The sequence below is a fragment of the Hakea prostrata genome, chromosome 8 (assembly GCF_041222555.1).
Source record: "Hakea prostrata isolate BN-2017 chromosome 8, UWA_Hpros_2, whole genome shotgun sequence".
Classification (NCBI taxonomy): Eukaryota; Viridiplantae; Streptophyta; class Magnoliopsida; order Proteales; family Proteaceae; genus Hakea; species Hakea prostrata.
This window is the reverse complement of record NC_142607.1, coordinates 50485296-50502829: the sequence shown is the minus strand read 5'-3', so window position 1 is coordinate 50502829 and position 17534 is coordinate 50485296. Positions and strand designations below refer to the sequence as shown.

Sequence of the window (17534 nt, the reverse complement as noted above, 5' to 3'; positions counted from 1 at the left end):
ATTAAATTCTCTTCAAATCTCTTGTGTTGGGTATTCAAAACCAAAAACTCTTTTTCTACAAAGAAGTAAAAATTATAGAACTAATATACAAAAGAAATCTAGCATCTTGATGAATTTTAGTGGGTTGTATTTGCCTATTCTCCTTTCCGTTCTTAACACTTGTAAAAATAGATCAAAATAAAGCATTAAAAGATTTTCAAATGATAATACATTTGCTAAATATTTACTAAACCCATCTTCCAAATGGTGAACGCTTTGACAGGTTTGTTGTTTGCATATTCCAAAGCAAAACACTTAAGAAAACAAATAGAAACTTGGGGGTTTTCTTGGCTTTTACATTTAGATTTATTTTATTTTATTTATTTATAATGGGTTTAACGGGTTGGTTCGGGTTCGGGCTAGTTTCAGGCCAAACGGTTCGGGCTAGCAGGCCGCACACGGGCTAGCCCAGCCCAGCCCAAACCGTTGCGGGCTGAGGTTGTTCAGCCCAAACACAGCCCATTAAGCTTCGGTGCGGGCCGGTTTGGGCTATAACAGGCCGGTTCGGTCCGGTTTTAACGGTTCAGGTTAGGTTTTGACACCCCTAAAGATATCTCAACCTAACAAAATTGCACCCTTGAACTTGGTTTGTGTAGAAGTTTTCGACACCGTTGCGTCGTTTTTTAGTTGGAAAACTTCTAGCCCGACCCCTGAGTTATTCCTAAAATTACTACCATCCTTTGAGTTATCCAATTTATCAATTAAACCTATTTATGGTGAAAATATATCAAAGAAACCCCTGGTGTTAGAAATCAGAAGCCACGTATGCTAGATGTGTTTCTTCATCTATTCTCTATGATTTCTTCCTCTTCTAATCATAAATCCTAACGAAGTTTAGGAGATATGGTTCATGGATAGTATTTTCAAGCTTAGGATTTGCATATGTTGAAAATAGATCGCTAAAAACTAATTGAAACTAAAGATGTTAATAATAAGAGGTCTCCACCAATTAACTAAATTTGGAAAATCGGATATTGATATCCAAAACTGACTGTAAAGGTCTTGCAACTTAATTGCAGATTCATTGGCTAAGGTGGCCCTCTCGGTTGAGCTACTGACTCTTTGGCATAACACCAATCCTTAGCTTTTTTAGATGTGCGATGAAAAAGTCAATGTTTGTAATAGCTCCAATCTTCAATAAATGTCTTATTTACACAACAAAAAAAAAAAAAAAAAAAAAAAAAAAAAAAAAGAAGAAGAAGAAGAAGAAGAAGAAGAAAATAAAAGAAAAGAAAAGAAAAGAAGGACACAGGAAGATCTCAACCTAGGAAAATTGCACTCTTGAACTTGGTTGCGTAGAAGCCTTCGGCACTATTGCATTTTTATCGGAAATTTTTTATCCGGACTCCCTAAAGTTATTCCTAAAATTAGTGTCATCATTTGAGTTATCCAATTTATCCATCAGACCCTTTTAGGGTGAAAAAAAATCAAAGAAACGCTGGTGTTAGGAAATCATAGTTCACTACCAACTGTAATGCAAGTGAATTATTTCAAAAAGGATAATAATAACCTTGAACAAAAAATCATACCCTAGCCGTGTTTGTTCATCTATAGTCTATGATTTCTTCCTCTTCTAATTATAAATCCTAATGAAGTTGAGGAGTTATGGTGCATGGATAGAATTTTCAAACTTAGGATGCATAGGTATTGAAAATAGATGATTAAAAACTGAGTTACTAATAAGGGATCTCTACAAAAAAAAAATAATAATAATAATAAAGGATCTCTACCAAAAAAATAATAATAAGGGTCTAACTGATAAATTGGGCAAATCAGGGGTCGCGTTAGTATTAGGGGGTGACTCAGGGCTTTTTCTTTATTTTGAATTTTTCGAATGTACATTAGGCCAGTAACACAAACTTATAAGTAGAAGGACAAAAACAATCCTAGTCTCTCTTCTTTACACACTCTGCTCCTGCTAAGTAGCCTTGCCTCTTCGTCTTTGCGGTTGTTCTTGATCTTTCCAAGACAATTGGCGTTGAAGATCTTCAGTTTACTGGAATGGCGAGGGTTTACGATTCAGATTTTGTCTCTGGGAAATCCTGCATTGACGTTCGGATGGGAGGTTCGTGGGTTCAAGAAATTATCGATTTTGAGGGAGAGCAAGAAACAGTCTTTTCAGTGGCTGAATGTGACGTTGAAAGTTCCTGGTATAAGTTGGATTCTGTGTCTAGAGGATCCATTCTTAGAGACAAGGAGCAAATGACTGTGTCTTTGGTCGAAAAGGACCAAGAAATTGAGGAAGAAAGGACGGCTTCCATATCTGGATTGGAGAATGGTGTAGAGGGTAAGTTCAAGCACTCGTTCAGTTTCTCAGTGAACGGTGTTGATAACCCTGTGAACATCGAGAAAGAAGTGTTGTTATTTTCTGAAGTTCACGAATTCGACAAAAGCGACCACAGCATGAAACCATCTGAAGATGGGTTGGACTCTATCTCTGAAGATCCAAAGAAAATGGTTGGTGATTCGATCTTGGAACCTCAAAAACCCATTGGAGTGATCAATAGCGCAACGAAATGTGGGAAAAGCTCGGATACATTCTTGGGTATGCAAGAAATGCGTTCTCTGATAGATTCTGAGTTGGGCTTCATTCTTGAAGCAGGAAATGCGGACAACCCTGCTTGGGACGTCAAAGTCAAGCAGGGAATGGTGGGAAGTGATGGTGACTGTAGAATAATTCCTGTTATGTTGGGTCCTTCAGTAGTTGGAAGTGGATATTACTGTGGAAAGAAGGGAAATGGAGGACAGATGTATGTGAAGAAAGATGGAACAGAGGGAAAGAGGGACAAATTTTCCAAGAGATGGGTCAAAGGCATGAAAAAGGTTTCTGATGCAAATGGGAATCAAAATGTGCTTAGCTTTGCGAGTGAATCACGAAATGTTTATCTGAAAGGGGGTGCTAGATCAAAGATCGCTTACTCAAGGAAGGACCTGGAAGCACTGAGGTTCGTCAACGTTGGAGCACAGCAGATTGTGTGGAATGAAGTTTACCATGGGTTGGGGTCTTTCCTTGCTCAGGAGCTTGAGGGTATGACAGACTCTAAACATCAGAAACAAGGAAATAGAAATGTTGAGCATCATCAAGGCGTAATGAAGAGGAAAGAAAATCTTGCAATTCTCAGTATGTGTTCTTTACTTCTACTTCACATTTGTTTGTTTTAGTCTCAGTGATGGAGAACTAGTTCTTGCCATTTTTTTTTATAGAATTTATTCTTTAAGTTATTACATAGGATGCTTCTAGTTTATTTCTGCTAGCTATCAATTAATCTTGGCTTCTTGGACATAAGAGCTTGGTGTTGTCCTTGTGCTGATAAATTAAATTGCTTCTCTGATCTACAAACTGTTTTGAAGGTTTCAAATATCATCTTTCATGTCCCACTCCACCCCCCCCCCCCCCCCCCCAAAAAAATCCACTAATAAAGATTTTCCCAGACATTTTAAGGTCCTTGTCTAATTTATGAATTGTTTTTCTGCAATTATACTTCTTAGAGTTTGTGTCTGTTGATTCCAATTTGATTCTTGTTTTATTACCAGCTTCGACAGGTGCTACAAAAGGAAAAGGGAACCGCAATTTGCAAGTCTATGTTCGTTGAGGAGTGGTTAAGTGTGTGCGAGATTTCTACAATCCTACTGGAGAGTAGAAACTGCTTTACTTGGATGCCTGGGCAGATGACAGTTTTAAGTGCCTTATACACTCCGTATGCAGTCTACTAAATGAAAATACTTGCAGTTTGCTTAGTGCAGATTTCTGGAGGAGAGTCTCTTGGGATACAAACTCTGTTCCCTTCTTTTTTTAGATTCTAAGCAGTTCACTCGATACTGACAATGATATACATCAAATTGTAATTGAAATTGTAAACAGATGATACATGTTAATGAAATACATTCTTACAAATGTGTCCTTGAATAGAGCTTAAACAAAATGGATTGATCCCCTTACTGGAATCAGGTGAATGTTATGCATCTTATATGATGTTTTCATCTCAAGGAGTCAAAATCTGTCTGTTTCATCAAGAAGCACAGGCTCAATTCGCCATTTATTGATCTGTATGCAGTCACAGATACATTATGCAGACGTTAATGATGAGTTTGTGATGCAGAACAAACTGGCTATGTATCTCTGGGAGGTAATTTGGGCAGTTAGAGAACTGAGCTGGAAATGTACATTGTACAATAACACCCATGTTCTTCCTCGACGTTAGGGGGGTGTGTGTGTATATGTGTGACTAGAGATGGTAATCAATACTGTTCAGCAATTCAGGGTGGCATGTTCAGGTAGTGGCTTTATTCTATCAAGCGAGAATAGTCATCTCTTTCATAGGGAGATGAAAGAGATTCCCGTAATCTTAGACTGCAATTGAGATGAAAATATCAGATGTCAATAAAAAACTGGAAGTATTTCTAAGGCTGTCTTGCATTATTCTGCAAACTCTGCCTGTTTAACTGATGTTGAAACTAGGACACCTAAATTTGCCTCCAACCAAGCCCTTGAGGCAGATCATTTTTGTATTTCCAAGGCTGTCATGACTTACTGTGTCTTTACATCTCAAGACTAAACTACATGGAAGACAAAAATAATGAGCCTCAAGGGCTTAGTTGGAGGCAAATTTAGGTGTCCTAGTTTCAACATCAGTTAAACAGGCAGAGTATGCAGAATAATGCAAGAGTGAAAATAATGCTTTCCTGCTCCAACAAGGTGATCACCCAATCTGTCCCGATTTCTGCTTCGCCTTCTCAATAATGGTTTTCAACTGTTTCTTTTCAGCTAGGATCTTGAGGAAGTAGAACAAAAAGGGTATATAATTGTGTTTTCTCCTGATATTTTCTGTTCTCCACTTCTCAAATTCTCTTCATCGGTAAGTATCTTTTCAGTAGCACTCTCAATTCCAGGACTTACTTCTTGAAGCATTCTGTTGAGGGAGTCAATATTTGCATCATTAAGATCCTGCAAAATGCATTCTCTTTTCCTCTGAAGTTCCTTCAGCTCGGCAGTGTAAATCTGTAAGCAATTGAAGCATAGGCACTAGTCTGCATAGCAAGAATCGTTCATATAACAGAACTAATAATTTTGTTAAAAAATTAACTTCCCACATCCATTGGTCCATGTCAGCTTCTAACAGATCACTAAGGTTGTCGTCAGTGCTTCTGAATCTTGTTCAATTCTTGGACTATTTATTAGATGAAATCTAAATAAATCCAATATATTTTCCTCTGCTTCGTTGAGCTACATTTTCTTCCCATTTGTTGGTTTCGGTTGTTCTAGCTGTTGGATAGCTAAAAAAGGCTCATGAAAAGAGCAGCTCCCTGCTTCCCTAGAAAATCAAGGTGGTCTTTGACAGACATTTTACTTCTCATAGAAGTCTGATTATGGACTTCACGTAACATAAAAGGAAACCAGTGAAGAGAAAAATAAGGCCAAGCTGCCACACATATCAGAAAGGGAATGAGCACACAGTAGCATCTAGGATAAATCCTGGTAAAGGACACAGAAGCTTGAATAAAACTGTAGGATTAATGCCACCATACAAAGCGACCTGTGCATCAAGCCTTTGGTTTATTTATTGTAGACCTGTGCATCAAGGAATTTTTGGCCTCCTGAATCTTAAAGCTATTTGATTGCCTGACTGCCTTAGACACCTGGTGCAGACTTCGGAGTCCATGTCCCAAATTGGCAATTGATGGGGCAACTGGAAGAGACTCAACAGCAAATTCAATCCCATCTCCATACATAAGCAACCCTGTGCATGTGGTGACACTACCCGTAAAAGTGGCCCATGGCATCACCCGAACTGGTTGGACTCTTCGATTCCTCATTATTTCATAAAATGCTGTCTGCATAGTGGAAAAGCTGGTTCGCTCAGCAGATGCTATAAGACTATGGGTCACTGTACGGATTTTCTCTGCAGATGTAGCTGCCTTCATCGCAGAGGTCTTGGCCCCAGAAGTTGCAAATCCAGGCAGTACTATTTTTGATGAACCAACAGTTTTGCCTAAAGCAGCTGCAACTGCCTTCTGGGATTGAGCTATAAGGAGTTAAGTGAGGCAGGCACTTTGTATGTAACCAACTTCACAAATGTTGAGGCAGGGACAACTTTGGAGAGAGATGAAGCTCCCAAAACAGGTGTTGCTCCTGCACCAATTGCCACAACTGGTTTGTTTGCCAGTAGTCTTCTTCTTTCCATATTTCCAGCAGTAGACATTTCCTCATCGCATTCATCTTCTGTTAAAATCTGTTCAACTAAATGCGCAACATCCCGAGACACTGACGTATTCCAGTGTTGCCTAAGTGCAGCTAACCTCCTTGCATCAACTACTGCCACAATAGATCTGAATTTCTTAGCCTGGCTTCGAAGTGCTAGCACAAAGAGGACATCAGACTTCTCATCAGAAGAAAGCTCTGCAAACTGAGTTTGATCCCTGTTATTGTTCCGCATCTTATTAATGGGGCGCCGACCCATACTGTTATGAGCAATTCTAAGCCCCTCAACTGCAACTTGGAAGTTGTGAATCTCAGAAAGAAGCTTTGTGTCAACAATTTTTCCTTCCTCCACATCAGAAAGCATCTTTTGTGAATAAGCCAAAGCCCTCCCAATTAATGGGGATATCGGTGAAGATATCATGTAGATCAGTCAATAATGGATAAATGGATTTGGCAAAAGTGGGAGCCTGGTAATTGGACAAGGGCTGACAATCACCATAACCTGCCTCTGAAACAGAACTAGAGGTGGCTGCATCCGAGGTTAAAAGATATTGAGCTGCAACTAAGGATTTTAGGATCTGTAATTGAAGATCATCAGTCATAAAGAACCTTTTTGAACTAGAGGACGAACCTTATAAAATCAACAAAACCTTCCCACAAAGAAAATGACGGACGAACTAATACCCTAATTTCAACACAAGCTTTTTCCACAACCAGACACAAATGAAAGCAAGCCTTGGGCTCTGTTTGGTGATGCTTCTGGTGTTACTACTTCAACAAACACCAAAAACACTTTTTCATGCTTCTGCCTAACAAACGGTTTTAAAAATGATTGACAAACTTGCTTCTGGAAACATATCTAGCATCAGCAAGTGTTCAGTAAAATATGTTTCTGGAAACACAACTCCACAATGTTAACGAATTTACCACATTATCGTTGGAATTTTTTGTCTCCTTAATCGTCATTACATTTCATAAAGAAATCCAATTTCATAGAAGTCCATTACACTTTGATATAGCATGAAATTTGTGGCTCCTCCTTTGACAGTGGATACACCTAAAATTAATTTTCAACAATTAAAACCAATTAATGGAATTGTATGAGATCATGATTACTCCTGAATACCCTGAAAAATCAGCAGGTATCATCTTCCATGCCCTTAATCTGTATTTGATTCCACTCATGGAAAGCTATCCCCTCCCCTCTATAGTCAGTCCTCCCAGAACTCTGATGGTAAATTGAGCATACGACAACATTAAGTTGTTTTGACCTAAAATCAAGGCAATACCCGCATGGGGTTGATTGGAGCACATCAAAGAGAGATTAACTAAATTAAACTCTAAACAATCTTGAAATGGGGGATTGTAGCAGTATAGTCAGGTATATATGGTCAGTAAACCAACTATCCTCACTCTTATCGATCTGAGAGGCCATAAAATAAGTTACCCATAAGAGGATAAACCAATAAAACAAAAGAAGAAAGAAGACAAACCCAGAGATCTTTTGAAATTACTGAAGTTAGAGATGAAAAGAAAGGACTGAACCCAATCTTCACGTGAGTTTCATGGTGTCTACCTGTGCCTTTGAGATCTGATCTTGGCCCACAAATTCCTGAAACCCAAGTAATAGGTAAACTACTAGTCTGAGTAGAAGAAACACATGGAATAAGTGCCTTAGCCACAAACTTTTCGTCCCGTATTTATCTTGAGATGAAAACTCCAAAAGGAAACCCATAAAATTACACATAAAATCAAGGTGATAACCACATTCCAGGGCAACAAGTGATTATGGAGTTCTGGAAAGCTACCACCGTCATTTGATAAGCAAAAATTCTTGATTCAAAGACACAACATTTGATAAAAACAAGAGTCTAACTCTCAGCTACTATCAGTGTTTGAACTCTGCAATACAGAAAAAATAAAATACATTATCCAGAGAGACAATGGTCAAAGAGGAGTGGTAATGTTGCTGAAAATCTAGGGGAAAAAATATCTATGGAAGATCTAAGCAGGAACAAAATTGATAAACTAACCCAAGCCCTATAGGTTTTGCAGATGGTTAAGGAAACGCTAGTCTCAGCTTCTAGAGATGGGTAAGGAAAACTCTTCAGTCTTAGTTGTTACATCTCAGATTCCACCTAAATTCCTCTCACACTTTCATATAGAGTTAGTATTATGCGATCCCAGTTCCTCTCAATCCACAAACAATAAAGAAAGCTAATTTTTATTCGTTCAATGCAATGAAATAAAATGATGAAAACAAAAAGTGTTCAACAAACATATCTTCAGCGCTCGTTCATCGATTTCTAACCCTAGCAGTAAACCTAGAGGAGCCCATTGAGATTCAAAAAACCATGAAGAGTTTCTCCAGTTCATGATCTTGTTAAAATATATCTGATTGACAGGCTCGGGAAACTAAAATTCTCCCATAAAAGTAGAACAATCGTTCATGAAACAAATAAAGAAGAGAAGTAGAACCATTCAGCAGATTAAATGGCATTGACTGATCCGACCAATTTGAACCAGTTTCAGAGGTAGAAAATCTGGATAAGTTGAAGAAAAGAAATAAAAAAGATGTGAAGGCATTTTGATCGTAAAAATAATGACGTATTTTTAATTGATTCATTATTATTTGAATACAAACATAAATATAAAATATTATTTTATTTGAGTTACACTCAAAATGACCCACACCAAACCTCAGGGGTTCGAATGTAAATTGTCATCCAAAACTTAAACCGTTAAACGTTTAACTCTATATTTCTGGATACTCCGTCCAATTTAATTATTTATTCCCGCCAAATCCCAAAAAACAGACGGAGAATGGAGATGTGAGCTTCGTCACTGCAATTCCAATGGCGACGAGTTCTCCTGCTACTAATCCGAAGTCTTCCAATCAATCCTTTCGCACCGGCAACACTACGTTGATCTCTCACACATTCTTCAAAACAGTATATTTTCTTCCTTTTTCTCGTCTCTGGAAATTTCTTAGATGTAAGTTTGAATCGTCCTTCTTCCAATCCTTACTTGGGCGCTTTTTTTTTCTTCTTCTTCATTCTTTATTATCTTTAGGTCTATCTGCAAGACTGGTGGCTGGTTAAAGCTGATCGCGATTTCCATGGAAAAAGATTAGCTGTGGGAGGGATCGCTACCAGAGAGTAGGGTTTCCGTTAAACCTCTTGCCTCTAGGGTTTTCCTTCTCTTACTCATTTAAAATTATAGGTTTATTATAAATTTCGTGACTTTCTCTTGATTTAGGTTATTAGTAGAAATCAGGAGAAATGAGATCAGAAACAGAAAAGACGGTTAGGGTTTATTACATTCCAGTTTACCGAAAAATTAACACTTTCAGAGAATTAATGGATCACAAACAGAAGTTCTATTTTGCAAGTGTTGTCTCAGCCTCTTAGAGGCGGGGCGAGCATCATTTTGAGGTTTCTGTATTTTGTATAACTTACATGGAAGAATATCCTACAACAGCTGCAGTTTGGGCTCATTTTCTTATTTCCATCTTAGACTAGCTGATGTTTCCATTCCTGGTTCTGTTACTTTAGTAATTCTGAATGGAGAGTCTATATGTATCTATGTTCTGAAAGTTATCACTTATTATTGTACAACAGGCAGCATGCAGTTAGAGTATTCTCCTCTGCACCAATTGTTAAAAGGTTGGATACCTTTACTCTTGAAACGTCAGATGGCATCACAGTTGCAATCAAGGGCCTTATCAATTCGTGCCGCACAATCCAGAATGGTTTTTCAATGGAGGTATGTTAGTTTTCCTTTCATCTTGCTTTTGTTACGGTTGATGTATTATCTTCTTATATTATATAATTTTATCTAGACTGTATTTTGTTATACACCTCTGCTGCACATTGGTAGAATTAACTTAATCTATTCATTCAGTTTTTTACCCTAGACAAACACTCTTTTATTGGGATAGTTTATTTCTGGGTATAGAGTTTATAAATCTAGGTGGTCAGGTATATCATTCCAACTCTTGAAATGAAAAAGAGTAATTCTTGAGTGCCCACTTAAGTGGGAAAAATTCCAAACTGCCCACTTTTCACTTTTTTTAAAATTCCAAGCTACCCACTGTTAACTTTCAAAGGTTTGACCGTTAGTTTTCAAATTTTAGTGGTCAACTGACTAAAATATCCCTTTGTTTGTCGAATAATTAAAATCCTAAGCAGGCCTGACTCTTCCAAATGCTCTGTCCCTACCATCAAACCTGCTGATTTTACAACAGAACATATACCTTGCAAATCCTTCAACCGGCATCATTGATCTCATGGAGTCTGAAAGCTTGAATGGACAAACTACTACTTCTCCTAAGGATATAAAATAATCGACGCTCAAATCTCCAATTGCTGACGTAAGTCTCATTTTGTCACATTCTAGAGCAAAAACCTTAGTTTCATCTTAGAACTACAACTTGAAAGACCAAACTTAGGATTACCTCCACATAACAAATGATGATTCAGTGTTCATGTATACCCAGTACACGCAGGAGGCAGTAAAGAAAGAATAAATATTATTAACATGCAAGTGAGATCCGTGCTTGCCGTGAAGTCAGATCCCTTGAAACCACAAGTGGATCAGATCAGGAAGCAAGCAGAGGGCCACGGATCTCATGCGCTCGCTTATGCTTCTTTTGCGTCAAAACTTAAGCTTGAGAAAGCGAAGCTTGTTAGGGTGTTCACCGATCTAATTTGTCACTAATGGATCTGATGTCCTGACCGTCTTACTGATTTTATTCGATTTGGAAGAGAGAATGGTTTGGAAGGGACCACAAAAGCCATGGGCTTTGCTGATTTGCACGAGAAGGAACTAGGGTAGATGAGAGAATGGCAGAAGGAGCTAAGAAAGCCATCTTGGTTTCGCATTCAAGTCTCGTAGATGATGTTCAAAGCCATGTAGAATCCTTTTGCCTTTTCAATCTCAAAACCTTGGGAGTTATTTTGTAGATTTAAAAAATTAAGTGATGTTTGGTAAAATAAAAAACTTATATTTCCCTTCACCCATAGCCAAAATGGTCATTTCGATTTCAAATTTAATAGAAAAGTAACCATGGGTAACTCGGAATTTTCAAAAAAGTGAAAAATGGGCAGTTTTGGAATTTTTCTCACTTAAGTGGGTAGTCAAGAATTTAGGCCCAACTTAAGTGGGCGCCGTGAAAAAAACTTAATAAAAAATTCCAATCTTCTCATTTTTCTTGAGGTTCTATCTCCTCCATCACATCCTGTTCCTACCTTCATATAACTAGATTAATTTGGTGTTGTATTTAGGGCCAAGAAAGAAAGTTGCCCTAATAAATCAGAATGGGCCATACGACTCCTTACTGCTTGAACCTGCATTTCTTACCAGTTTTGGCAGCACAGTTAGCTATGGTGTTTAATGCTGAATGGTGCACTTTTAATTTTGTAATTTGACTAATTTCTCAGCTTCACTGGATGTCCATCCTTGCCTAGAAATTGAATAACCTAAGAAGCAAGGTAGGAGATATTGCTGGAGTTAATCTCTCTTTCCAACAACTGGAAAGTGAAGGCTACTCCTGCAGTTGAGCTGATCTATGACCACCTTTGGGCTAATGTAGTGTTATATAGGGTGGTCTACTATCAGCTTTTCTTGCTAGGCACTTCTCACTCCCGCTTATAGTTGAGACTTTGGCGCTTCTCTTGCAGCTAGCGTGGTTCAGCAGTGCAGTAGTTTGACTGCTGGCTACACCTGAATGCTGAATCAAATACATACACTCTCTGCAATTTATGTCTCGCATTGAATGTGGTGTTTTTTTGATGTAACCAATATGAGCCAATTATAAATGTAATTTTATCAAACTTGACCAGTTATTGCTCAGACACTGGCTCTTGCCTTGGGCCAGTGTTGAAGCAGTAGGGATATTGATAATGGGATTGATGCATGTGTCCCCAGAGAGCTCATTTTTACTAAAATAGACTTATTATACCCAGCTACCTGAGCATGCCTTGTGCACCGGGGTTGGAACAGTAAAATACTAGCATGGATGCTGGATTCAGAGTAAAATACATGGATGTTCTCTATTCCTTCTCTTTCTTCGGATTATTTCTCTAGTCCAAGTTAGTGTTTGAATGCCAACCTGCTGGATGGAAAATGTCAAGCTGTTAAATCCTATGGCCATGTTGATACATCTACTGAAGTTACATAATGAAGTTCTATGTGCCCTGTCCTTTGCTGAAGTTTGGATGCTAACTTCTGTTTTTGACAGGTACCCAATCACTTCCTTATTGGCTTTCCTTATTACTGGGAAGACTACATTACTCAATATTTTGATACATGCACTGGAGGTGTTCCAACAAGCATTTCTGATTTTAATGAACAAACAATGCCCTCATTTGACATCCGGCCCAGGTATCACTTACAGGGACTTCCATGAGGATTTATTTTCCAGCCTGGGTATCATTACATGAACTTCCAGCTACTAAAATGTGTGACCATTTAATGAACAGCCCAGGTATCCCTGACAGTTGCTTGCTAGCAAAAGGCTATTTGAATGATATCCTAAAAAAACTCAGTAACAATGGTTCTGAAATTCCTGGCGTGTCAATTCGTTCGTATCTGAATAGATCCAGTGCATCCATGAATTGGACCTGCTCAGAAGAGGAAACTACTAGCAGATGTAAGGAAGCTAGGATTGGAAACAAACAAAAGATTGGCAAGGATTGTGTTGGTGTAGAAAATGCCGTAGAAAGAACGGGAGTACTATTTACATCAGAAGAAATAACTACCAAACATGAGGGTTTGAATAAGCCTGAAACAATTGTTCTAGAAGGGAACTCCACCATAAAATCACATGACACCACTGTTGCTGAAAATTCAATATTGCAGGAGAATTCAGAAGTAAACCTGCTTGAGGCAGAGTTGCAGGTGATGAATTCGACTCCAAAAAAGAATGAAGATGGTACCGGCTGCAATTTGGAAGTGTGTAAGAGAAGAGGTAGCAGTAACTCAGAACAGCAGAGATGCATTCCTAAGAGGTTGGACAGTTCAAAGTGCAACCGGAAAGATGAGAAGAGAACTGTTTGTGGCTCCAACACTACAAATCTGAATGTTGCAAGATATGGTAGAGACAAAACGTCTGGTGGTAACAGTTCAAGTTTCGGTGGCGATGGCCTTGAAGGGAACATAGATCAGCCTTCTCCAAAACGTAGGATAAGCCGCAAAAAAACAGAAAGACCCACTGACTCCATTTGCAGAAGGTCAAGTATTAGAATTAGGAATTTACAGAACAAATTGAAAAAGACGTGAAAACAGACTGTGGAACTGGGTTGTACTGTTAACTGTTCATTATATCACATGTACGTGGAAGACTGGAAGATTTAATGGTGGTTTCCTTGGTGGTTTCCTTAGTTGACATGAAGATTATGCTAAAATCATAGGTCATAGCATTGGCTATTCTATGTATGCTCATTCATGAAGTTGCTTTTGTTATTCCGTTTTAAATCCCTACCGTTCTCTGGCACCTTGCCTTGAATTGAATAGCTTATAAGTTTGTTATCATGGTTTCATCTTTCTTAACTGTGAAGTATTTTTCCTTCCCCATTTTGTTTGAACCTTCGGACATAATTGGTTTTTCGGTAGACCACTCAGAACTTTGCTCAATTTCATGTTTATACCTTGGTAGATATCAAGTTCAACGGGCTGAATTTTTGTTCTCCAGCGTCTGCTCACATATAGTTTCAGCTCCAATGGAGTTTACCAAGTGGTTTAAACGTAAAGCTCTTCGCCCAGGTCTTCTTTATCTTCTTCTTCCCAATTTGGCAGTCCCTTTGGTATTTCTCCTCTACTGGAAAAATCTCAGACAACCAGCTTTGCTCTCTGAAAAATTCTTTTGCTGTGGTTGGAATTTAAGTAACACTAATTCAAGACTTTGATTGCTGGATTTCAACGAGAACCAGCCTATGGAGAAGCTTCAACCAAGGTATTCAATTTCTCTTCTTTTCAATTGAATCCTAAATGAGTTGCATAAACATGTATTCGTTGTGAAGAAGACAAACCATTAATGGTGGACTACACTCCACTGGGCTTTTACCACTGGGGTCAGCCAAATTGTTATTTTTATACGTATGGGTCTCTTTAGTAGACCATAAATTAATGTTGGATCTCCAGTGCAATATATTACTTGTGGGTTCCAATTAAACTAACACTGTTAGCTGCTGTTAAATATATTCAATTTCAAACGTGAAAGAACCAAAATGTCCCTTAAATTATTTAACCTATTTTGTTAGTATATAGTTAAAAAAAAAAAAAGATAATTGGTCATTAATTATATGGTTAAAATATAATATTCAAACAAATGAAAATAATATAATAATATAATATATTAAATAACCTCAGGACATTTTGATCCTTTCACATTTGAAATTTAAATATATATGTTTTTTGATAAATTTGAATATACTTAAGAGAACCTAACGGTTAGTCTGATTGGGATCCATCCCTAATATATTGTTTTAGGGGGATCCAACATTAATTTGTGGTCAGGACTTCACATGTAAAATCTCTTATTTTAGTCTCAACCGTCTATTTGTCATAGTCCGCGTATCAATCTGGTTGTAAAGATGCCCACGGCATAGGATTTAAAATGATTACAATCAACGGTCCCTAAGGTTTTTGTAAGTTGGATAAACAAAGCTAGACCTCCATCCACTCAAACCGCCATGTCAGCATCAACAACCGCATAATATGTAACGACTTTTTTTTCTCAGGAGTCAGGACACACAACAGGGGGAGAAAGACTAAACCGTCCCTAAGGTTTCTGTAAGTTGGATAGACAAAGCTAGACCTCCATCCACTCAAACCGCCATGTCAGCATCAACAACCGCATAATATGTAACGACTTTTTTTCTCAGGACACACAACAGAGGGAGATAGACTAAACCGTCTTAGCGCGAGATAAAAGGAGAGACCACGAAAGGCTGAGAGAAGAAATGCTTAGTAGCAGCAGCAAAGTCTCTCTTACACTAGCCACTGCAACTCTCGTCCTTTCAAATCCAAATCGTTTCCCCTCCCAGATCCTTTGTTCTCGCTTTCTAGGGCAAAAGAAGAAGATATCTTATCTCGGTAATCCCATTAAATGGAACTCTAGAATGGAGGTTTCTCGTGCTGCCAATCTCACGACCCGAGCTTCGGCTCAACCTCTCAAGAACGCGGAGGAACTCATCAGTTCTGTTGAAACATTTATCTTTGACTGCGATGGTGAGTTCCTAATCACTCAATTCAATCAACTGAAGCTGAGATTGCTCTTAAGTCTTAAGCTCAGGAGTAGAGAATCCTTTGCGATTGATTCAAACATATTATCTTGTTAATTAAAAATTATTTATGCCAAACTGTTAGTGGATCCAAATTGCTAGTTTGACTACAAGTGTGAGATTTTGTATTGGCGGAATTCGACAGTAAGTTTGTGATCGCTGAATCTAATCAACTGAAGCAGATTAGTATTAACCTCAAGACGGCTTTATTGAGTTGGATTCCAGTTTTGTCATCGGAACTAGATTTTGGTTGACGCTGACATTGCTCTTAATTTGGATTATGGTTTCAGTTCTTAGACTATTCCTGTGATTAGTATGATAAACGGGTACAATTCCTATTGAGATCACCGATTATCTCTCAAATTGTACAGTTTTATATTTTTCCTTTCTTTTTTCCTCCCCTCTTATTTGCAGGAGTTATATGGAAAGGGGACAGTTTGATTGATGGAGTCCCAGAAACTCTGGATATGCTTCGCTCAAGGGTTTGTATTGATAGAATTGAATTGATGAAATGTACATTTTTCTGCATACATAGATTCTGCTTTGCAGCTATATAAGTGTAAATTATGTATTGTCATGCGTGATTATCCTTTTTGCAATGATTTCCCATCAAAGAACCCCTTTATAGAACTTGAGAAGTAAAACATGTTTGGATTGTTTAATGGCAACAAGACAATTATTCATTTCCTTTTCTGCAGGGCAAGAGATTAATTTTTGTCACAAACAACTCAACCAAATCCAGGAAACAGTATGGGAAAAAATTTGAAACACTTGGTCTTAGTGTCAGTGAGGTCAGTCTTACAAATTTCTATTTTTGAGTCAAAAGTGTATTATTGTATGATTAAATTGTAATTTTTTTTTTTCAGGAGGAAATTTTTGCATCTTCTTTTGCTGCTGCTGCTTACCTCCAGTCCATTAATTTTCCTAAAGATAAAAAGGTATGCTGCTAGGCATCCTACACTTACCTATGTATAACCTGCAGTGTTCTAGACAGTGCTTTCAAATTCACCTCTGCATCATAGGCTTAAAGCTCAACCATTTCTTCTTCTTCTTCTTCTTTTTTTTTTTTTGGTGTGTGTGTGTGTGTGTGTGTGTGTGTGGGTACATAAATCTCAACCATTTCTGTGTTCATGGAATCCATTGGTGCAGTAATTTATTCAAAGGAGCATATACCTAACTTATCTGTTTTTGGTGACTGCCACTAAATTTTACTGTACTCATGTGTTTTATCACTGCCTTCACTGGTGCATATATAATGTCCTTCACTATAACCACAGAATCTGAACAAGAGGTAAAACCCTTAGTTCCCCCTTATTGGTGCAACTGGGTTGGTTTGAAGTGTGAACTGCACCCTAGATAGAACAGCCCCTGGTGGCTTGTTAATTCGCATGAACTTGTTGACTAGGCCTCGTCAAGATAACTTGGGGCTGTGCTCAATTTCAGAAGCAAAACCAAAAGACAGATGGACTGAATTGTTAAGTGAGGAACTCTCTGAGACAAGGGGAAGAGGGGAAGAAAGAATCTGAAACTGGACATCAAGTGTATTATCAGGCTTCCTACTGGAGGTGATGGTGCTGTTTGAAGGCATGGACTTCAACAAGTGAAGAGTTAATCTGATTCCATCCAAAAAGATAAAAGATTCCAAAACAGTGCCTTACAGCACTCACATACAAGTGTTCGTGTCTGTGCATGGAGACGTAAGTGACCTTTCATATGGAAATTACTTTGTATGAAGGCATGTCTGTGCGTTGTTCTTTTAGACATAAGCCCAAAGGATGACCTGCGCATGTGTGGAGAGACACCTTGAGGTTCAGACCCCACCCCCCCAAAAAAAAAAAAAAAAAAAAAACCGCTCCAAACACATGGATGAAGGGAGAATCTCTATTCTAAGGGAGAACACTCTTATAGTACCACATCCAGTATATATACCACTCCTCTTTCCCACCTCCAAGCCATGTGGGAGTAATTACCCCACAAAAAAAAAAGAAAAAAGAAGGCAATGTGGGAGTCAA

The 17534-nt window shown here is 38.2% G+C and overlaps 3 protein-coding genes across 3 annotated transcripts in view; 2 read left to right on the top strand and 1 right to left on the bottom strand.

Annotated features, from left to right (window-relative positions):
* Positions 1-4030: 4030 nt before the first annotated feature.
* On the bottom strand, positions 4031-6602 carry LOC149008453 (uncharacterized). Its single transcript, XM_089167240.1, has 4 exons — positions 6102-6602; positions 5677-6051; positions 4937-5038; positions 4031-4084 (listed from the first exon to the last, which is right to left on the bottom strand). The coding sequence occupies exons 1-4, from the start codon at positions 6600-6602 to the stop codon at positions 4031-4033; spliced, it is 1032 nt and encodes a 343-aa protein (XP_089023366.1).
* A 2442-nt stretch (positions 6603-9044) lies between these two features.
* On the top strand, positions 9045-13824 carry LOC149008452 (uncharacterized). Its single transcript, XM_089166661.1, has 5 exons — positions 9045-9189; positions 9311-9396; positions 9859-10003; positions 12480-12622; positions 12721-13824. Exons 1-5 carry the CDS (start codon positions 9094-9096, stop codon positions 13517-13519), a joined length of 1269 nt encoding a protein of 422 aa, XP_089022787.1. The 5' UTR covers positions 9045-9093; the 3' UTR covers positions 13520-13824.
* A 1290-nt stretch (positions 13825-15114) lies between these two features.
* The window catches only part of LOC149008451 (phosphoglycolate phosphatase 1A, chloroplastic-like), a 39176-nt gene continuing 36756 nt past the window's right edge, over positions 15115-17534 (top strand). Inside the window, exons 1-4 of the mRNA XM_089164976.1 lie at positions 15115-15469; positions 15937-16004; positions 16221-16313; positions 16389-16460. Coding sequence (XP_089021102.1) covers positions 15202-15469; positions 15937-16004; positions 16221-16313; positions 16389-16460 — 501 coding nt within the window. The 5' untranslated portion in view covers positions 15115-15201. The remainder of the gene's footprint in view (positions 15470-15936; positions 16005-16220; positions 16314-16388; positions 16461-17534) is intronic.